At 37.1% G+C, this 22,736-nt stretch overlaps 1 protein-coding gene across 2 annotated transcripts in view; it reads right to left on the bottom strand.

The window, feature by feature from the left end:
• The window catches only part of LOC150076807 (phosphoribosyl pyrophosphate synthase-associated protein 2-like), a 93,131-nt gene extending 81,725 nt beyond the window's left edge, over window positions 1-11,406 (bottom strand). For both annotated transcript variants that reach the window (XM_090386941.1, XM_090386942.1), the window contains exon 1: window positions 11,205-11,406. In XM_090386941.1, coding sequence (XP_090243067.1) covers window positions 11,205-11,281 — 77 coding nt within the window. In that variant the 5' untranslated portion in view covers window positions 11,282-11,406. The remainder of the gene's footprint in view (window positions 1-11,204) is intronic.
• Between the last annotated feature and the right edge of the window lie 11,330 nt (window positions 11,407-22,736).

The raw sequence follows: 22,736 nt of genomic DNA, 5'->3' as shown, positions 1-22,736 counted from the left end.
CCTTTAAGCATCTCAGATCACAACTTGATGACTGTCTCTTCTCCAAAGGAGCCTTTATCTCATGGCTATTCCCAACCTCGTATAGTTTGGCATTACAAGAATGCAAAATGAGATGATCTGCGAGATTTCTTTTCTTCTTTTCCTTGGTCGGATTACTGTTTCAAAACTTCTGATGTCAATATTTTCTCAGATTGTATCAGTGAAATTATTCTCATAGGAATGGAATCCTTTTTGCAACACTCCACTTTAAAATCTTGTCCTTTTATCTAAACCTTGGTTTTACAATAAATGTGCTAGGGCTGTTCAAGAGAAGAACATTACATATCATAATTGGCTTATTTCCAATTCTTCAGTTTCATTTTATGCCTACACCAGAACTCGCAAACAATTGTAAAGCAGTTATTAATCAGTCCAAACTAGATTTTGAAAGGGCTAATAGTAGAAAACTTGCTTCTTGCCCTAATGGTAGCCGAGCATTCTGGTCTCTTGCCAAAGCTATTGGCCGCAACTTTTGCCCATCTCTGTTCTTATCTCTGTCAAAACCAGATGGTTCTGTTGCCACTTCAACCAAGAATAAAGCTGACCTGCTAGAATCCCATTTTTCTTCCAACTCATGGGAGGTGTTTTGGTAAAACACCTCCCTCCAGTCCCAGCATGCCACATTCGATGCCTCCATGGTCTTCCGTCAAAAGGATGTTGACAAATCTTGATGCTAAGAAAGCTCCAGGTCCTAATGGTATTTCTCCACTTGTTCTCAAAACCTGTGCTCCTGAACTTACTCCTGTTCTTTGCTGCCTTTTTTCACTTTGTTATTCCAAAGGAGATTTTCCTTCTGCTTGGAAATTTGCTCATATCCAGCCAGTTTCTAAAAAGGTTTACAAATCCCTCCCATCCAATTATCGTCCGATTGCAATTACTTCTACTCTTTCTAAAGTAATGGAGAATTCAATCAACCGCCAACTCAAACTATCTAAAAACCTTCCGTCTGATAAACAATTGCCAGTATGGATTCCATCAGTGTAGATCCACTGGTGATATTCTAGCTTATGTTACCCATTTATGGACAAATTCAATTGAAAAATTTGAGGAAACAAGCAGTTGCTGTTGACATCTCAAAGGCTTTAATTGTATTTGGCACAAAGGTCTTCTAAAAAAACTTCCATCTTATGGTTTGCCAACTGTTTTTGTAATTGGTTATCCAGTTTTCTCTCTGACTGCTCACTCACTGCACGTGATAGTAGATGGCTGTCTTCTAACTTCTCCACTAATGCTGGTGTTCCTCAAGGGACAGTTCCCCCACTCTTTTCCTCTTGTTTATTAATGACCTTCTTCTATTGACTGCAAATCCTACCCATAGTTTTGCCGATGATAGCACATTGCATTCCACTTTCCAGTTTGAGAAACCTTGCCCTGCTCAATCAGCTTCAACTTCTCAAATATCTGCTACCGATTCCTCAAATGCTGATCTCCAGGTAATTCTCCAGTGGAGCAAAGACAACTTAGTTGATTTCAATCCTTCTAAAACTCAGTCCTGTCTTATATCTCGCAAAAATTATTCTTTTGCTCCTTTGCTTATCTTTGGTGACACTCCAATTTCTGGGCAAGGTGATATATCTCTTTTGGGATTACCCTAACTTCTAATCTCTCTCTTGGCACAAGCACATTACAAATATTGCTTCCTCTGCATCTAAAAAACTTGGTTTTTCTCGTTTGCTCTCGGCGTGACTTTTCTTCCAAACAGCTGTTCACTCTGTACAAATCGCAAATCCACCCTACCATGAAATATTTTTCCTACATCTGGGGCGGTGCCCCCAAAACCTCTCTCAGGCTTCTAGATTCCATTCAGAAGAGGGCAGTTAGGTTAATTAATGACTCATCTCTAACAGATTCTCTCCACCCTCGATCTCATAGACACCGTTTCTGCTGCATGCATATTCTTCAGATACTTCCATGGGCACTATTCTTCTGAACTGGCTTCTATAATTCCCTCCCTCTCTCTCTTTCAAAACAGCCCGAACACATACTGCCACCAGCCAATATCCATTTACTGTCCTTCAAACTCACAGAACCAACTTTTCATCTTCCTCATTTATTTATTCAACTGCCGTTTTCTGGAACAACCTTCCTTCGTACATATTTCCTGAAAATTACAGTCTACATAAGTTCGAGTCTAATGTCAATAAATATCTTCTGTCATCTTCTCAACCTCCAACCTATGCTCGGCATTAAGTACTCTAGGTTCTAATACCTCTGTGTTTGGGGTTTTCATAAAAAAAATACATAAATAAAATAACCAAATTTGGCATACCCTGCGTCAGTAACAAGATGTCTGTGATATTTCTAAAAAGAAATTATGTCATCATTTGATGACTTAACCAAGACAACAAATTCATCAAAAATTTATTTAATATGCACCTAGTATTAGTGAATAAAGAAATTATTGCTTGCGAATGGAACCCCACCACAACAGAACTTGCAATCTCTACAGTAAACTTGCAGCTTACTGCATACTTTCTGCTTATTTTCTATTCACCCTCTTGCATGTCTAAATATAAACCAAACCAACTGACAATTTTAGCTAACAGACACAGGCTGCCAGTGCAATATTAATATCAATCTGTTGACATAAGCACTGAGAAACTATGCAGTTTCACAGATGTATGTTATAGGCCAAATGAATGTGAATATAACAAAAACCATGGGCTCTAATCTGGTGAGTATGGGCTTGGCAAACCCAGGGTGCTGAGCTGGATATTATCATCCTTCTCTTTCATGGTGATTCCTCTCTCTTTCTTTCTTTCTCTCTCTCTCTCTCTCTCATGCAGCATAAGCCTCAGGCTTCCTTGCATCATATGGCTAATAATAATAACTGTAGAGATAAATGGGGTGAGAAATTCCCAATAAATACATAAACTATAACTGATTTTACAGCAATATGACCTGACGTAAGCTCACAGACCATGAATTAACAGAACATATCAAAAACAGAGTAACAAATACCGAGAACTTCCTGTATTATTAATTACAATAAATCAGTTTTTTTTTTTTTTTTCACCAGCTTTGCAGAAACTAAACACAGACAGCTGACAAAAATAGACATTCACATTATGTCTGCCAGATGCCATGTGAATTTCTGTTTCAATTTCCTAATTCGAAACAGACATTATTATTATTAGTTTCTCTCATTTATCTCTGTTTACTATTCTGTAACTGAATTTAGCAACTTATATAATTATGACTGAGTTAATATAATTATAATAATTGAGTTCAACAAATCATACAACAAAACAGTTTTCAGTTTAGTAAAAAAAAGCTAAAAACTCATTTTATAATTAAAACAAAAGAGGGAGCTAACAGATGCCATTTTGGTGTATTATTAATTATTTTTTTATTATAACCCCAAAGATGAAATGTATTAGAACCTAACAGTACTTAGTGCCATGCATGGGTTGAAGGTTGAGAAGACTGGCCGCACCTGTAAGACTAATTTGTTTCATTTAGGGGAAAAGCATAGGATGATTAAAAACGGTTGAGTAAACTAGATGCTGATGGTCTCTCCCACACAGCAAACAAGTGGGCATAACCTTAGTGTAATAAAAGCATTTTAACAAATCTGAATATCAATCTGTTGTGACATAAGCACTGAGAAACTATGCAGTTTCATAGATGTATGTTATAGGCTAAATGAATATGATGAGTATAACAAAAACCACGGGCTCTCATCTGGTGAGTATGGGCTTGGCAAACCCAGGGTCCTGAGTTGGATATCATCATTCTTCTCTTTGAAGGTGCATCAGCCCATAATAACTGTAATCAAATATGTTTAACTGTGTCACTTTCTTGGCACATTTAAAAATTTTGTAAATATCATTGTCCATTGGATGTCCTTTAAAGGTGAGAATTTTAAGAAATTCTTAAAATTTTGAGGAGACAGCCTAAAAAAAAAAAAAAAACCAGCTGAACCACTTTGAAGGCTGAATGACAGCAAATATAAGAAGACATTTACAAAAAACTGGTGGAGACTATTCCATGGATATGGAAGGCTGCCATAAATATTACAGATTTCAGCACACGTTATTAGTTTTCCTGTAAATAAAGGTTATTTATAAATATGCAGGTGTCCAAATATTAATGACAGGGCATTTATAGGTGGTAGATGACTTTCATCAACCGGTGAAATACCACCACTTTGCTTATTGGAGGCTTGAAGTGGTGAAACCCATGTTTAGTCTCTAGAGCAAAGTTTCTGGCATCCCCCCCCATACTTCTCCTTCAACCCATGCACGGTACTAAGTACTATAGGTTTTGACACCTTTCGTGTTTGGAGTTTTTCATTAAAAAAAAAAAAGTGTATTTTATGTCTATTTTTATTACTTCATTATTTTTGAGAGAAAGCTATAAACATACAGTCGGACCTTTTTTTATAGTGAATATAGCAAATTTTTCTGTGTAGCGAACTTTGATTTCTCCTTGGTAATAGTTTCCACATAACAAACTGATTTCAAGAGACCCGAGTACGCATTGTTCGACCTCTGGCCTGTAGAAAGCACGAATTACAAAGTAAAAGGATTAAGAACTAAAAGCTAAAGCTAAATTCCACAAATTAAGAGCTATAACATTTTACAATTTAGTGGTGACAGCAAAACCCTGCAGGAGGAAACTGGTCAACCATGGCATGGGATAGAAAAAGATGGAAGGTTCTGGGAGAGGCCTTTGCCCAGCAGTGGGTCAGCAATAGCTAAAAAGAAGAAGTAAAACCTATACACTACTGTACTGAGAAGTTGTGCTGGTCAACTGTTATCTGTGCCCACAGCCATTGGCAAAGATTAAGGCATATTCCTGATGTGGACATTGGGTCTGATCAACCTGTTTTCTACTGTAAGCACCCTATTAGATAATTAGGAGAGAGTAATTTTCTGTTATCCCGGAAATTGATCTGTCTGTTTCAAAGAAATGAGTCATCCACACTTTCATTAAATTTCGCCTGTATTTACATGGAATCAGTTTTGTTTTAGCTGCTGTGAAAGTTACCTTACGATGACCAAGAGGAAATCCTTGAGTGTAGTGTGAAAAAGTGGAAGTGCTTAATAGTGTTGATCGGAGTGTTAAAAAAAAGAAATTGCTTTAAAATTTGGGTTTTTTTTTTTTTTTTCAGGAGCATTAGCAACTAAGGCCATATTGCTCCGGGGATATGCAGTGGTCATTTCCTGACCTTTCCGCATCCTCTGTATTTGGTGGTCATGGGTTCGAACTCCGGTCTAATCATGAAGCGTGTGCTATGCACTGCTGCTCCTGCCCACCTGGCTACGGAGGCACCTAAAATTTGGTATTCCTGCTGTTAACCATTCTGAAAAACTGTTTCGATTTTCAAACTGTTTGAGGAAATGGGATCCATTCGGAAGTGTGCAAAATTATGCCTGTATGAAGATGTAGATGAAGCAGTTTTTAAGTGGATGAAGTTGATTTGAGACCAAAACATGCCGATATCAGAGCCATTAATAAAAGAAAAGGCTATGGATTACGCATCTTTTCTGGGGCATAAAACATTTCAAGCCAGTTCTGGTTCCCTGGACAAATTTAAAGAGTGCCATGGCTTTTCGAAAAAGTTATTTCTGATGAAAGTGGAGTTGTAATCGAAGAAGACTACCCACTGGAAAAAAACAGTTTTGAAAAAAAAAAAAAAAAAATTTTGAACAGTGGATTTTAAATTTCGATAGAAAGATGACGAAAGAACACAGAAAAATTGCATTGATTGTTGACAACTGCCCTGCCTACCTTCACACAGTAATTTTAAAACTTACAAGTGTTAAGTTTGCTTTCTTCCCTCCAAATACCTCTTCTGAACTGCAACCAATAAACCAAGGCATTATCAAGAATTGGAAAATGCATTACCGAAGGCACATACTGAACAAAATTATACTGAGAATAGAAACCAACCAACCAACCTATAGATTCTGTTATAGATTTGCAGATGTGCATATCAGAGTTCACGAAAGTGTTGCGTCAAGATGTGACGGAAACAATGATTAAGAATTATTTTGCAAAAGCAGGTTTTGCTTAAATGCCAATTAACAGCCATGAGAGGGATGAACTACTACAAGACATTGAGAAAAATTGTACTTGACGAATTTTTAGGAGTTGATAACGATGTCATAATAGCTGAATATCTGAGTGACTCAAACATTTTAGAGAGTATTTAAAGAACTAGCCAGAAATGATAAAATTAGGGCAACAAAGGGAATGAGGGTAATAGCAATATTAAACCTTCCAAACAAGAAATGTTGGTAGCATTTGAAACTTTGCATCAAGGACTTCAGTGGGAAGAAAATGCAACAGAAAATATATTTGGGTGTTTAAACAAATGGGAACATTTTTATGAACGGTGTACAGTAGTAGAATCTAGTGTACAACAAAAATATAATCAAATATTTATGACATAATTCTTAAAAGTGTAGTAATATATTGTGCATATCATGTAAGTAGTCATTTCTTAATACAGTAAGCCCCCGACTTACATAAGCCCGAGTTACGTAACTTTGGGGCGCCTCCGTAGCCAGGTGGGAAGGAGCGGCAGTGCGTAGCACACGCTTCTTGATTAGACCGGGGTTCGAGCCCGTCACCACCAAATACGGAGGATGCGGAGAGGTCAGGGAATGACCACCGCACCGGAGCAATATGGCCTTAGTTGCTAATGCTCCTGAAAACCAAACAACAACAACGTAACTTTGGACTTACAGAAATTTTTTTTCCGATTTTTTTTTTTTGGATTGTAAAAATTTAAAACAGCAAAAAAAAAAAAAAAAAAAAAAAAGCAATCAATCACCAATCATGATGAACATGGTGGCACACACAAATTGCACAAGTGAGATATGGAGTAACAACTTTACAAAGCTTAAAAAATAGGAATGAAGAGAAGATTCTGAAATTTTATTTACATTTTTTTTATATATAACTAAGGATTTCAGTGAAGGGAAACATGCATTTCACCACAATAACATAAAAGCCCACAAAATTCCAGCTATCAGTAGTATCGCAAATGCAACAAGATCAAGTTTACTACCTATTTTTCTGTTATATTTCTGTTTGTGTAATCTGTTATTTATAATAGATTACACTAACAGAAAAGCTCAATAAATCAGAAACTGCAAATTGTCCTTATTGTTTTATGGTGGTGATCTCCAGAAATGTGCTTTAGTAAAATGTGAGCATGTAAGCTCATGTGAGGTAATAACAGCGTGTTTCCACCTTAACCCTGCAAAGTTCTTTACAGAAAATTTCATTCTGACCATTATCATGGTGCCGACTAAGAGAATAAGTGACAGCGGTATTAACAAATCTATCAAGAAAAAACAATTGATTTGGATCAGAAAATTAAAATAATAATGATGTATGAAAATGGTCAAACATTAACAAGTATTGCACAGAATTTAGATTTGTCAGTGCCAACAGTGAACACAATAATAAAGGCCAAAGACAGAATATGAGAAACGGTGAAGGGATCAGCACCAATGAAGTCAACCAAGGCTATGAAATACATAGCAGTTTTTACAGTAGAATAACATGCATTTTTTATTCCTTTTATGTTTTCTTTTCTTATGTGCCACTCTGGCTACTTCACTGCTGTCCTCAGATAAAGTTTTTAATTGAACTAATTGAAAAAAAAAAAAAATATATATATATATATATACATATATAACTAATTAATTGAAAAATATAAAATTATTTTTTTTCATTCTTCTGAGGATATCATGTGGTTTTTGTAATTTTGGCATATTACAGATATAGTAGCAGTATTTTATTAGTCATTTCCGAGTTACATAAAACTCGACTTACGTAAGACATCCTGTAACCTATCTCTTATGTATGTAGGGGACTTACTGTATGTATTAATAAATTAATTGTTTTAAAAATGTTAGGAAATTTATTCATTCTCATCTATTTCTGATTCACTTCCTGTCTTTTACTATATTTCTGAATTTAGAGTATTTTTCACTGTTGAAAAGGTCATATTTCTTTATAACGAATTTCTGTTTAACAAATTTTTTCAAGGGAACAATCGATTTCATTATATAGAGGTCTGACTGTATTTATTTTAATAAAAATGCCATGGAAAAAATATCCCAAAGGGGTTTTGCTTTATGTTTCACAAAATATAAAGCAAACATCAATCTCAACAATACAGCCTAAAGCAAGTTTGCATTTTTTGGGGACTAATTTTCATAATTAAGAAACTAATAAACCTGAAGGAAAGATACCTGGATTTCATTCTTCTGTGAAAGTTTTGGCATAAAATTAATCTAAACGTAATCTCTGATATCTTCCAGAATTCGTGGCCATGTCTAGAAACTGTGGGGTCTCAGAGTTTGCAACTTATCTTGGGTTTAACTAGGCCCCATCGGTAATCCTCCAGTATAGTCATGGTCACGGTGACCTCGCAAGTCACCATCAGCTCCAACCTGTCATGAATCGTATTCTGATGGAACAGTTCTGACTTGTCACCAAACCTGTAATTCGGCATTCACTGAATTAAAAATAATGAAAAATAAGATCTTTTAGTAACTTTTTTTATATATTTTTAATCTGTTTCGGAAAGAATTTGGTAATTTTCTACATTTTCAGTAATTGTTGTATTGCACAATAATTATTGAAAATGAAATTTGTATTACTCAACAATTACTGAACAAGTACAGTACATAAAATTAGTGTTTTGTGAAGTCCATTTTTTTATTATTTGACAGCATTGCATTTATACTTTTGTTGCATATCTATATTATGGGAATAAGAGAAAAAAAAAATATTACTGTGAGTACATAGTACATTTCCAGTATATTAATGATGAAATGCACAGGGTATTAGCATATTGGTTTAAATAACTATATCAAGTAAGTCGGAGCTGATAGTAACTTGAGACCTGGCTGTGATGTGTTAAAAGTATACAACAATTACTGAAAATGTAGAAAATTATCAAATTCTTCCTGAAAACAGATTAAAAGTAAATAAAAAAATCCTGAAAGATTTTATTTTTCTTTTTTTTTTAAATTCAGCGAACACCACACATGCTCCATCAGAATACAATCGTGATGCTATACTTGCAAACTGATCATGATGCTATACTGGAGGATTAGAATATCATCATGTTTTTATTTGGATTTTAGGAGTTGGTTTCCCATAGAGCAGTTAGTATTTTTAATTAATATTGCATTACTGTTGTCAGCTTCAGATTTTTAGCATTGATTCTGTTTTTTTTTTTTTTTTTTTATTATGGAATTTAAGTCTAATAAGAGAAGCCCAAATTATGCTTAAATGTATTTGTGTATGCTATTATTGTTATCGTTGATTTGCAAAGCTCACATTTTTTCCCATGAATGACATTTTAATTTCACTTTAATTTAAATAAATTTAAGTATCAACTATTTTCACAGAACACATTAATCAATTTACTTAACTTACATTATTTAGAATTTGAAAATTTAATATTGACAACTCATAAAAATTAAACAACCTTAAAATCACAAGGGCAAAGTGGTCGCATAATTTTAAGATTGTCTAGGTACACTGAATATTGTAAATTGTGTTAATCTAATGTGGCTGGTGAAGAGGAAACACTTTGGAAGATGTATAAAACGTATTCATATAAATTTAGTCTTTCTTGAAATTAAAGTTTCCTTTCACTTTTAGCAACCATTGCTCAAACAGGTGAAAACTCCCAAAAACACTAACTTATTCTAATTGTGAAAGGATTAATACACAGAAAATAGGAAAAGCGGAAGGGTAACATAAGGGTTTGATAATTTGGGTATGTACCATATGTGTATGTGTGTGTGTGTTGTGAATTTTTTTTTTTTTTTTTGCATCCATAAATTTATTAAAATTCCATTATGGAAATCATTACTGCAATTAAAGGTGATCTGTTTTTTTTTTTTTTTGGGGGGGGGGGGGGGGGGGTGGCAGTGCATATCATCATGTACCCCAGTTATATTTCCAACATGTCTAAAATTTTTTGAGTAAACCCTTTTTCCAGTAAACTTTAGCTAAACTGTTGTCTGAATTTTTCCTTATATGTAACTATTGTTGCACATAACTTCAATACGGTCTATTTAATAGTCTTCAATAAAATAAGCAACTAGTTTATTTTTTTTTTTGATTGAATTGATATTAATTTAGCCTGAATGTTAATTTTTTCACTTAATTTTAATCTATTTATGAGTTAAAAATTATTAGACAATGGGCTGACGATTCCAATGAAATTTTCGAAATTAAAAAACAAAAAAAAAAAAAAAGAGGTCAAAGGTCAATCAATTCCTATGACAATGAAGATGATAACAAGGTCAAAGATCAATTTCCATGACCGTGAAACTTATTATAATAGTATGTTATATTACCTAATTTACTTAGGTAATGTAACATACTATCATACTATTACGTGGAATAACAATGAAAATAAGTTCTTCACTAATATTTCCATAATGAAAATAATGGGCATGAAAATAAGATCATTTTGAATTTCTAGCTTAATTAAAAGTAAGCGAAAATGTTATTCAAACATTGCAAGGTACACCAAAAACATTCATTATATCCAAAATTTACTTCTGTAACAATGTAATACATCGGAATTTTATTTGTTGCTGTACCACATTTCACTATAATAGAGGTGGTAAACCCATTAAGTAAGCAACTCATAAAACTCGTACTACACAGCGCGTTCCCCACCCAGCTGTAACGATCTGGAAAATTCAAACATGTAAACGCATTTGCAGCAATCAAATTTATTGAACTGGACAAAAAAGCTAATTTATTACAGAAACTAATTCAGGCTTGAGATATTTGGTCAGTATGGAAATCCAGGAATTGACATTAAGAAATATTATGAATTCCTTCAGCTAATACCAGTATCGACAATTTATATATAAAAAAGAATGAATGAAAATCAAAACTAATATATATATAATAAAAAACGAATAGCAATATATAAATTCTGATCTGGAATAGGTGAATGGAAAGGTAGTGAAAACAACAATAAAAACAGCATATTTCCTAAACAGCAGCAATGTTTTAACTGAATAATTAAAAAAGTATAAATTTAAAAAAAAACTGAAACTAGTAACATCTTCAGCACTGCAGGTAACGTGACTACGTCTTCACTGAAGCATTTTTATTCTCAAATGCAATCAAAGGTATTTAAAAGAAATATTTAAGAATCTTACCTAGCAATTTTTTGAGCAAGGTCTGGATGTGAATTTCCAGCCAAAATTATAATATCACATGACGACGGCTGGTTCATTTTTCTTAACCTTCTTTCTCGCTGAGTGACCCGTTTTTACCACGTTAATTACTAGCAAGAGATATTACAAAATCTTCATAAACACTCGCAAGAAACCCTTTCACGTGATCAAACACAAACACTAAAATGGCGTGACATGCTTAACATAGAGGTCGCTGTGCGTATGCCTACCAGTAAACTAATTAACCATATGGTTTGTGGTATAAAATAAATACATTCTTTATTGGTCAAACCTGTTACATTCAACTTATGAATTTAGCGGCCACATTATTAGGTAATGGGACTCTGAAATGGAGAACTCATGCAGAAGAACGTCAAGTGTTCATACATATAATATAAATTAGATGGAAAGATACTTAGGGATGATGTATGTACGCCATTCAGTAGAAGAGGGACAAGACGAAATATATAAGCGAATTTGAAGTTTTCATTATATGCGGTGCCGGCACAAATATCTCAGGAAGTGCAACTCCTCGGACTTTTCACTTAAATATGTCGGATACACTGAACTTCGTCCAATTAGGGAAATAACACCACCCAATTCTATGATCACTTTCGATTCTCGAGTGGTGTACACTCGAGTGGTAACACTTAAGAAGGTCAACAGTAAAGTTAAGCAGGTCAACAGTAAAGTTATTGTCAGTAAATAACAGCTCAGTACAACAGTGGTAACCTAACGAACATTTCGGAAAGAACAACTCGTTGAATGTTGTCAGAGAACGAGTATCGCAGCAGATGACCAAACCACGTTCTACTCCTGCAAACTGCAGCACAACCTGGATCCAAGGACACACCACCAGCACTGGAAAATAGAAGCTTGAAAAAACATTGCTTCTTCTCACGAATCCCAGTTCCCGCTAGGTAATACTGATGGAAAGACCATAATATTACAAAGCAACCTGCGAACCACGTGTCCAAAATTCAAGTTAAAGGTGAGGGTGTAATGGAATGGGAAGAGTTATCTATAGACCCATTCACCCTGCTAATTAAAGAATATTTGGATGCCACACGTTATCTGAAAATTGGTTCTGACCAGTCGCAGCCCTTCTACATTCATGGCTTTGGAGATTCCGCGACAGAGGTCTTACAACAGGAAAAGGTAGACGTGTATTGTAGCTAAGAAGCCTAAATCTGGTATTGTGTCGCTTTTTTAGAACGACAATTGCACCTTTTTTTTTTAATTGCAATTGCTGAATTTTTGTGAATGTACCTGCTGACAAAAAATCCTAGCTATGCCACTGATTGTATCTTTAGCATTATCATTAGTAGAGACATACGATGCAAGAAAGCAAGCTTATGCAGCATCAGCCAAAAAAAAAAAAAAAAAAAAAAAAAAAAATACCTTCCATTTCACCCCTCCGTCGTTCCAAATACCTATCCAGCTAAGCCTTAATTTTTTTTAGAATATCAACTTCCACAACAAGGGATGGAAGTCTGTCCCACAAACCAACTACCCGCTGGCTAAAGGCAAATTTCCGTACATCTATCCTGCATCTGTCTTTCCTCAATTTGAATTCATGCACTCTCAGGTGATTATTCTCAGCAAGAGGAAGAATCCCATCAGCATTGAGCATGCTAAAACCATTCAAGGTTTATACACCTCAATCAGATCACCTCGCAGGTGCCTACTCTACAGACACTGTAATCTGCAAAACTTAAACCTTTCTTAGTAAGAGCAACCTTTTCGTTCCAATCACTAATCTTGTTGCCCTTCTCTATACTCGTTCTAACAGATCTACATCCTCCTTAAGGTGAGGCTTCCAGACTTATATACATTACTCAAGGTGTGGCCTGACCATTGCCTTATTCAAGGGGATAATCACTGCTAGAAACATTTCTGTATATCATTGACAAGACGCCATTAGCTACTCTTCCAGACCGTCTGTACTGCTCAGAAAACTTCATATCTGCCTACACAATTACCCCCAGGTCCTTTTCATTCTCTACCACTGTCAGTGTAGTACCACAGAGTTGATACGTTAATCTCGGGGTACTGCTTCCCATATGTAGTAATTTATATTTGTTAATGTTAAACTTCATTTGCCACCTCTCAACCCATCTGCACAACTTTTATAAATCCTGCAAATCGAAGCAACTGCAGGTGAACTACGGCGCGGGTCGGGAGTTGGTAGAAAAAACACCTGATACTGAGCTCCGTTAATCAGTGTGACTCTTGTTCTTCAGATGGGAAAGGCAACGGACTTAAGCGAGTTTGACAAAGGCCAAATTGTAATGGTCAGACGATTGGGTCAGAGAATTTCGAAACGGAATGGCTGGTGGGATGCTCACGGTCAGTCCTGGTTAGTACCTACCGAAAGTGGTCCAAAGAGGGAAAACCAACGAACCGCCGGCGAAGTGTTGGACAACTACGGCTCATCGATGCTCAAGGTGAGGGAAGGCTCTTCCGGATGGTATGTGGCGCAACTCGCCGTTAATTGGAATGCTGGTGACGGGAGTAATGTGTCACAACACACAGTACATCGAACCCTGCTGAAAATGGAGTAGCCTAACCGCAGGCCGCTTCGAGTGCCCATGCTAACTACGGTTCACCGGCGACAACGCCTACAATGGGCACGCGAGCATCGAAACTGGACCTTCAGTGATTGGAAAAATTCGTCTGGTCCGATGAATCACGCTTCCTGTCAGTCAGTTTCAGGCATAGCTAGCAAGGTTCCCCCCCCCCAGAAACTGGGTTTTTTTCGTCCAGCAAAACAGGCAAATCAACGAGAGAACACACGCAATTTACAGGCAGAATACATTTATGGGTAGATAAAGCCCATTCGGGTTATTTGGGACACATTGCGACTAGTGTATTATGGCCCGATTAAGGGGCTGCCCCAATTATCCGAAGTTTCACGTAAAAATACCCCCCCCCCCCCGCTTTTTTACAATTGGTTCACTGTATAATCAAATCACGTTACGACGAACTCAACATAGTAAAGTACCATTCACTATACGATTTGCAGTAAGCGCCGGTCATTGCGATCACATTTTTGAATTGAATTTTAATTCTATTAAACAGCAATTCTAATTAGCGAAAATAGAAGGAATATTATCCACAGGCTATAAAAGCAAAGATACATTAAGCAGAAATTTACCCTTTCTTAAAATTTAAAAATACGCGAAAATCGGAAGAATATATGTGATAATCGGAATAATTAATATTATTCCGATTATCAATTGTAGCAGCTTAACCTTGATGCCATACCTCTCCAATTTGTACAGCAGTCTTCCAGGAGCAACAGTATCAAAAGCGTTCCAAAAATCCAAGTATCTGATGTCAAAATTATTTTTGGCATTCAGTTCCTTTGTGACCACATCATAGTAACCAATCAAATTGGCCACAAAAGACCTCCATTTGACAAACCCATGCTCTATCTTAACTATTACTGCAATCTTGTCTAGGTGATTCTGCAATGCTTCTTTAACCAGTGATTCCATTATTTTCCCTGGAACACAAGTTAAACTAACAGACCCGTAGTTATTTTTATCACCTTTTGAACCTCCTTTGTAAATTGGTGATACATTTGCACACCTCCAGTCCATGGAGAGCTCCCCTGATTCCAAGGAAGCTCTCATAGTTATGGCTAAGTGTTTGCTTTAATATAACTGGATAGATCCAGTCCACCCCAAGTGCCTTCCTTACGTTTAACTTCAACAATTTCTCCTCCACTTTGCTCTCAGTTATTACAAAATCACTTAGCTCCCTGTTAGAGTTTGATAAACATCTGGCACTCCCCTCATTGATAACTTCTCATGTGTGAATGTAGATGTAAAATACTCATTAAGTTTATCAGATGCCTGAGCATGATCATCAATAGTCAACCCAACTATGTTAAGTGGTCCAATCTGATTCATCCCTTTTCTCCAAGAGTTTACATAAGTAAAGAACTCCTTGCTGTTTTTCTTTCATCCGTTGCCAAAGATTTCTCATAATCTGCCTAATCTCCTTTGTGACTTCATAAGACTAGTTTATATCTGCCATAGGCTTCTGTGTCGCCTGATACGTTATATGCATCCCATACATTCTTCTTCTCTGCTACTAGCCTCATTAATTCATCTGACATCCATTTAGGCCTAAACCTTAAACAGTATTTCTTAGTTGGAATGAAAAGCCTAGTAGCCCCCCCCCCCGAAGGCTTCCCATTTAGAATTCACTGTTGGTAACATAACGTAAGAACACTCATCGGTGAAGACAGGATATTAGAGCTGGAAAAGGAAGTAGAAAATGTGAATTGGAATATCATTGGTTTGGCTGAAACAAGAAGAAGAAATGAATCACTTATAAGTTTATCAAGTGGAAATCTGCTGTACACCAATGGAAACAGTGAAAGGAGTGAAGGTGGAGTTGGGTTTCTGGTCCATAAAGATTTTAAAAACAACATTTTGGAATTCAAAAGTACATCACCAAGAGTGTCAAGACTAATACTCAAGATTTCTAAGAGATACAAGCTAAAGATTATAATTATTTATGCACCAACATCGAGCCATGATGATGAAGAGGTTGAAGAAATGTACACCGAAATTGAGTCTTCTAGATGAGCAGAAAACCCACTACACTATTATTATGGGAGACTTCAATGCTAAGGTTGGAAAAAGACAAAACAGCGCAGAAAGGGGAACTATAGGAAATTTTGGAATTGGTGAAAGAAATGAAAGAGGTGAAAGACTTGTGGAATTTGCAGAATCTCAAGGACTGTCAGTAATGAACACTTTTTTCAAGAAAAGGGTGAACAGAAAGTGGACATGGAAGAGTCCAAATGGATTAACTACTAATGAAATCGACTTCATCCTCACTAACAGAAGATATATTGTGAATGATGTTACCGTCATGAATAAGGTAAATGTTGGAAGTGATCACAGAATGGTAAGATGTACACTTGATATAGATGTAGGAAAGGAAAGGAAAAAACTGACTCGAGTAAATAATACAAAGGTCTTTGAGATAACAGAAGAGGAGAAAAAGCAGTATGTACTGGAACTTAATAACAAGTATGAGCTTCTGCAGATTGCTGAGGACCAAGATATCGACGAGGAATATTACAACTTTTTGAAAGTGATAAAGCCCAAGAAACCTATAGGGAAAAAGAAATCAAAAGAAGAAAAAATTAGTCAAGAAACACTTGTCATGATGAACCGAAGACGACAAATGAAAAGCAAGAAAAACACTGACAGGGAGAAAATTGAGTATACTGAGTTATGCAAAGCCATTAGAAAGAAACTCAGAGAGGACATAAGAAGATTTAACACAAGAAAAGTAGAACAAGCATTAAGGGAAAACAAAGGATTTAAATCAGCAGCCATGAGCAGTAATACAGAAAGACAAATGATACTGAAACTGAAGAATAGCGATGGTGTACTTATAAACAGCAGAGAAGGCATAATTCAAATAGCAGAAGACTACTATAGAGAATTATACAAGGAGCAGGGGAATGATGCCAGCAGTGGGGAAGATGGATTGCAAAGTAGCAACACATACGACATACCCAATATTCTTCCTGATGAGGTAGAACATGCAGTGAAGAAAATGAAGAATCAGAAAGCCCCGGTGGAAGATGAAGTTACTGTAGAGTTGTTAAAATTGGGAGGAAGAGACATAACACAAAAACTGGCAAGGCTCTTCACAAAGTGCATTAGAAAAGGTGTGACGCCTAAGCAGTGGAATAATGCAATCATAGTTTTGCTGCATAAGAAAGGAGATAAATCAGAAATTGGAAATTATAGACCAATTAGCTTGTTATCCCACATCTACAAGTTGTTCACAAGGGTCATCACTAACAGATTAGAAAGAATACTTGATGAGAATCAACCGAAAGAGCAAGCTGGCTTTAGGACAGGATTCTCAACTATGGGTCACCTTCATGTAATATCACAGCTAATGGAGAAAGCAAATGAATATAAAACACCATTATGCCTGGCATTTGTGGATTATGAAAAGGCATTTGACTCCATACAGCATAAGGCAATGTTTCGGGCACTGGAAAGACAAGGCATTGATACCCCATATATTATGATTTTGAAGAAAATATACGAGAGTGCTACCTCCTTTATTAGACTAGACAAAGACAGTAGCAAATTTAAAATTGAGAAAGGAGTTCGACAAGGAGACACAATATCTCCGAAGCTCTTTACTGCTGCCCTTGAGGAAGCTTTCAGAAGATTAGACTGGTCGCAGAAAGGAGTCAATGTGAACGGAGAGTACCTAAACCATTTACGATTTGCAGATGACATTGTGGTCATAAGCCATTATCCCAAAGAATTAGAGGAAAATCTTAATCAGTTATGCACAGTTAGTAAGGATTTTGGACTAAAGATGAATATGGCTAAAACAAAAGTAATGATGAACAAGTATGCCACAGAAAGGGAAATAATGATTGAAGGAGCAGTAATTGAAAAGGTGGAGTCATATACTTATCTGGGACAAGTTATTAGCTGTAATAACGATAAATGGCTGGAAGTCAAGAGAAGAATAAATTTTGGATGGATAGCATTCAGGAAATATAGTCACATACTGAAGAGTAATATCCCAGTTTGTCTGAAACGTAAAATAATGAACCAATGTATACTCCCCACCATAACTTATGGAAGTGAAACTTGGGCACTCACCAAAAGAATGGAAGAGAAGCTGAGAACTACACAGCGAAGAATGGAACGAATCATATTGGGAATCAGACTGTTAGATAAGAGAAACACATGGATTAGGCAACAAACTCAAGTAAAGGACATTCTTATCAAAACTAAACTAAAATGGTCTTGGGCAGGACACATAGCTCGAAGACATGATGACAGATGGACTAAGAAAATAACAGAATGGTATCCAAGAGGAGCTAGAAGAAAACCTGGAAGACAAAGGCGGAGATGGATAGATGAAATTCATGAGTTTGTGGGTAGTAAATGGATGTCCAGTGCTCAAAACAGAAGGAACTGGAAAGTTGCTGGAGAGGCCTTCATCCTGCAGTGGATTGAAAATGGCTGATGATGATGTTGGTAACATCATCAGTTGATCCCACTGTACAGAATTTAAGAACTGTCTGAGACCTATGTAGTCACCTTTATGAAAGCAAAAGCCCTTCCCTTTATCCTTGATGGTAGTTACATTTTTAAATAATTCCCACATGAATACACTTTGATCACTGTCGCCCAGTGATTCCTTTATCTGCAGATTCTTAATGCATGTAGAATCACTACTGATAATCAGATCAAGAGGATTACTTCCTCTGGGTGCCTCTCGAACATGTTGCTGTAGAAAATAGTCATCCAATAAATCCACAAAAGTCTTGCTAGATTTACTGGCCCACTCTATTTCTCTGCACAAATTCTCATTATACTCATCAGATTCATTAGGCCTATAACACATACCTGCTTTCATTTTTCCTTTCTCAGTTTATATTTTTCACCAAACAGACTCAACACCGCATTGCCCACCAGCATCAATTGGATGCCCTTCCATAGATTTTATGTATTTTTTAACTAACAGCATAACCCCTCCTCCCTTCGTATGCTCTCTATCTTTTCTATACACATTGTTCTCCCCAAATTCCAACTCTGCACTGCTTATATCTGTGTGACACACGTCACTGATATCCCAATAATATCTGCCTTTGATGTCTTTACTAGCACTTCCAGCTTACCAATAAAGCCTTTACGAAGTTTGCGCGAAGAAAAGCCATCTTAGCGGCAAACTCGTAACTCCCGAAAACAGCCGCCCCGTTTACTTGATTGAACAAAGATGACTCAACACTGGACTACTCCGATTCCGAACGTTACACTGCCCAATGTAGGTATAGCACAACAGCCTAGACAACTCAGCAATGCCACAACAATGGACTTCATGGACTGGACAACATTATTTAGGAGTGTGGCTAATACAGACATCCTACAACAAATTGTACGGCAACATTGAAAATCAGAAAATACATATAATATACGCCTCTGCAGTTTTGTTCCACAAAGCCACCACTGTAGCCAACTAACGCCATGTATGACCAAAGAAAACTTGACATTTCCTGTATGGGACCACACAGTCTCAGGAACTGCAAACGGACTTCACCTATTTGATTTCATTATGACATCTGCACTTTTGGCTGCCAGCGCCATTCTGGCGATCCGTACCGACTCACTTGCTCGATAACTTTATTTCTTCCCCTGGTCTGGAGAGGAGGGAATGGGCCTCTGTCTCCTCCCCTCCCAGCTGCCCCCTTCTTCCTCTGGTGGGGGCGTGAGCCCACTTCCCCTGGAGGGGTATGTCCCCACTGATCTGTCTGAGGTCACCTTCTCTATAGTCGCCATATTTCTGTCTGCTGTCTCCACCCAGTCTTCAGTCTCCCCTCCCACTCTAACTAAAACGACAGCGTTCGCCCTCTAAATTAGCACAGCCAAATTACTAGCGTCAAAATTCAAAGTTCGCTATTATTAAACCTATCGAGGCAGTGTTAGGTAGGTCGGAAAACTGCTAGTTTCGGGGGGGGGGATCCACAGACTAAAAGGTTAAAACTAGCTGCAGTCAGAGGTGAAGGAGATTCTTGCACTACCACTATTAGAATAAGCAGCGGCCTGGAGCGAGGTGTGCTGTGGGTTTCAGGGACTGATGTCAGTCATTGTGAAACAGGTGGGTATATTGGATGTGTTAGGGTAACTAAGAATAAGAATAGGTGCATGTATACCAATGCTAGAAGTATAGAAAATAAATTTGATGAATTTGAGGTGTTGGTCAAGATATCAAAGGCTGATATTGTTGGGATATCAGAGACGTGGTGTCACACAGATATTAGGAATGCAGAACTGAAATTTGGGGAGTACAATGTGTACAGAAAGGATAGACAGGATAGGAAGGGAGGAGGTGTTATGCTGTTAATTAAGAAAAGCATAAAAGCAAAAGAAGTGCGTCCAGTTGATATAGATGAACAGTGCACTGTTGAGTCAGTATGGTGTGACATAAGCACTGCGAAAGCAAAAATAAGAGGAGTGTGTTATAGGCCTCATGACTCAAATGAGTACAATGAACAATTGTACAGAGAAATAGTGGGCTAGTAAATCAGAATGTCTTATAATGGGGGATTTCAACTTCCCAGATATTGATTGGAACTTCGGGTTGGTCACTCCCACACTAGTCAGACTTTTGTGGATTTATTGGATGATTGTTTTAAGGTTACGATTTAAGAGTAACACTAAGTTTCAAGATTTTAATCTAAGCACGACTTAAAATCCCTTTGGATTTTAATTCGTGCTTAGCAGCAACACTAATTGACTCAATTGCCTGAAGGCCAGAGGTGCCAACAACGCATTCCCAGTAAAGTCTCTAGTAATCCGTCCGTTATATGGAAATTTTCTTCGTTCTACTGAAACTATTATAAATGTAATTACCCAGGGAAATTTTAAAAAAAATCAGTAAATAGAAAATTTCTCTGTAAAGAAGTTCGTTAAACAGAGGTCCGAATTGCATATGTCAAAAAAAATTTTGGGGCCCTCCTGAACTGCCGCCCATAAGCGACGATTACTTCGCCTATCCACTTGCGGCAGCCCTGTGGTGTGTGTGTGTGTATGTGTGTGTGTGTGTGTGTGTATTCCGGTATCGAGGTGACTCCTAGTCAGATGTCCATCTCCACCTTTGTCCTCTGTGATCATACAGAAGCTCTGTATAGCGAGCCTGAAAAGTGTTAAGAGTAGTGAGTTCTGTTGTTATCATCTGTATGTGCTTTTTTTGCACAGATCCCGCACCCACCGGAGGTAGTGCAAAACCGATGGTGCCCGCAATCCCGCTCCCAGATTGCCCATACGTGGGAGCCAGCAAAAAAAATAACAATGATAAATAAATAAATAATTTTTTTAAAAAATAAATCATATGGGATCGTTTTTTTTTCCTTTCCGTTTTTTTTTTTTTCAAGTTTCCTGAGCATCTAATGCCCTCAGCTGAAGCCGCTTTTTAAAGATGTTAGAAGCGAAGTCTTAGAAGGCTCTGAAATTGCCAGCATTATCCATAAGAACACTGACATTCTCTTCTGATAATTCTGGAACTAGACTCAATAGTGTGTGCCTGAATTGTACATACTCTGTACAATGCAGGAGAACATGTTCTCCTGTACAGTGCAGGAGGACATGTTCCCAGGTCTCAAAACTGCGACAAGTACAAAACGGGTCCCGCTCTAAACTACGCACAAAAATCTTAGCTCTCTCAAGGAGCCATCCCCGTTAACGAATAGGAGGTATACATTTTAGGCGTGAACTATACATTTATACCTGGAGATGCTAAGTAACCAGCTTGTTGAATGTAACTCTTTGTGTTTAGGCCATATTGACTCTCATCCCATCTTTGTTGCCATATTCCTGTTAGCTCTCTCCAAAGTCTAACCGTTTCCTGGTCTATATCATTTGCAGGATCAGATGTTATGTCATGCACAGTAATCCATAAACCCTTCTTTAGTTTGCACAGCATTCCACGATATGTAATATTTAGATCTAAGGGCATTACTCCTCCTAAGACTTGTAACATTGAAATAACATACACGTATGTTAGCAACAGCAAATTCAAAATGGGAAGCATTCAAAGAACTTATCGTGGACGCTATTAGGCTTTACATACCAACTAAGAAATGTTGTTCAATGTTTACGCCTAAAGGGATGTCAGACGAACTAATGAGACATATGGCAGGAAGAAAAATGCATGGGATATATACAAATTAACACGTGACACAGAAGCCTATGATAGATACAAGTTGATCTGTAACCAAGTTACAAAGGAGGTTAGGCAGGCGAAGGCAGATTACGAGAAATCTTTGGCAAGGGATGCAAAGAGTTCTTTACTTATGTAAACTCTAGAAGGAAAGGGATGAATCAGATTGGTCCACTTGATATCGATGGGTCAACTGTTGATGATCCTACTCAGGTAGCTAACAAACTAAATGAATATTTTGCATCTACATTCACACATGAGGAGTTATTCAGGCAGGGGAATGCCAGAGGTGTATTCAACTTTGGCAGTAAGCTAGATAATCTTGTAATAACTGAGAGTAAAGTGGAGGAGAATTTGTTGAAGATAAACACAAGAAAGGCACCTGGGGGTGGATGGGATCTATCCATTTATATTAAAGGAGGCAGTAAAGGAAGTAAGCAAACCCTTAGCCATAATTATGAGAGCTTCCTTGGACTCAGGGGAGGTACCCATAGACTGGAAATGTGCAAATGTGACCCCAATTCACAAAGGAGGATCAAAGGCTGACACAAATAATTATAGACCTGTGAGTTTAACTTCTGTTCCCGGAAAATTAATGGATACACTGGTTAAAGAAGCACTGCAGGATCATCTAGACAAGACTTCAGTTATAAATCGGACACAGCATAGTTTTGTTAAGGGGAAGTCTTGCCTGACCAATTTGATTGGCTACTATGATGCAGTCACAAAAGTACTGGATGCAGGGAATAACTTTGATATTATATACTTGGATCTTAGAAAGGCTTT

Source organism: Mastigoproctus giganteus, chromosome 12, assembly GCF_048544385.1.
Source record: "Mastigoproctus giganteus isolate SK-2022 chromosome 12, ASM4854438v1, whole genome shotgun sequence".
Taxonomy (NCBI): domain Eukaryota; kingdom Metazoa; phylum Arthropoda; class Arachnida; order Uropygi; family Thelyphonidae; genus Mastigoproctus; species Mastigoproctus giganteus.
Note: the sequence above shows the minus strand (reverse complement) of the source record. Positions and strands in the feature narration are given on the sequence as shown.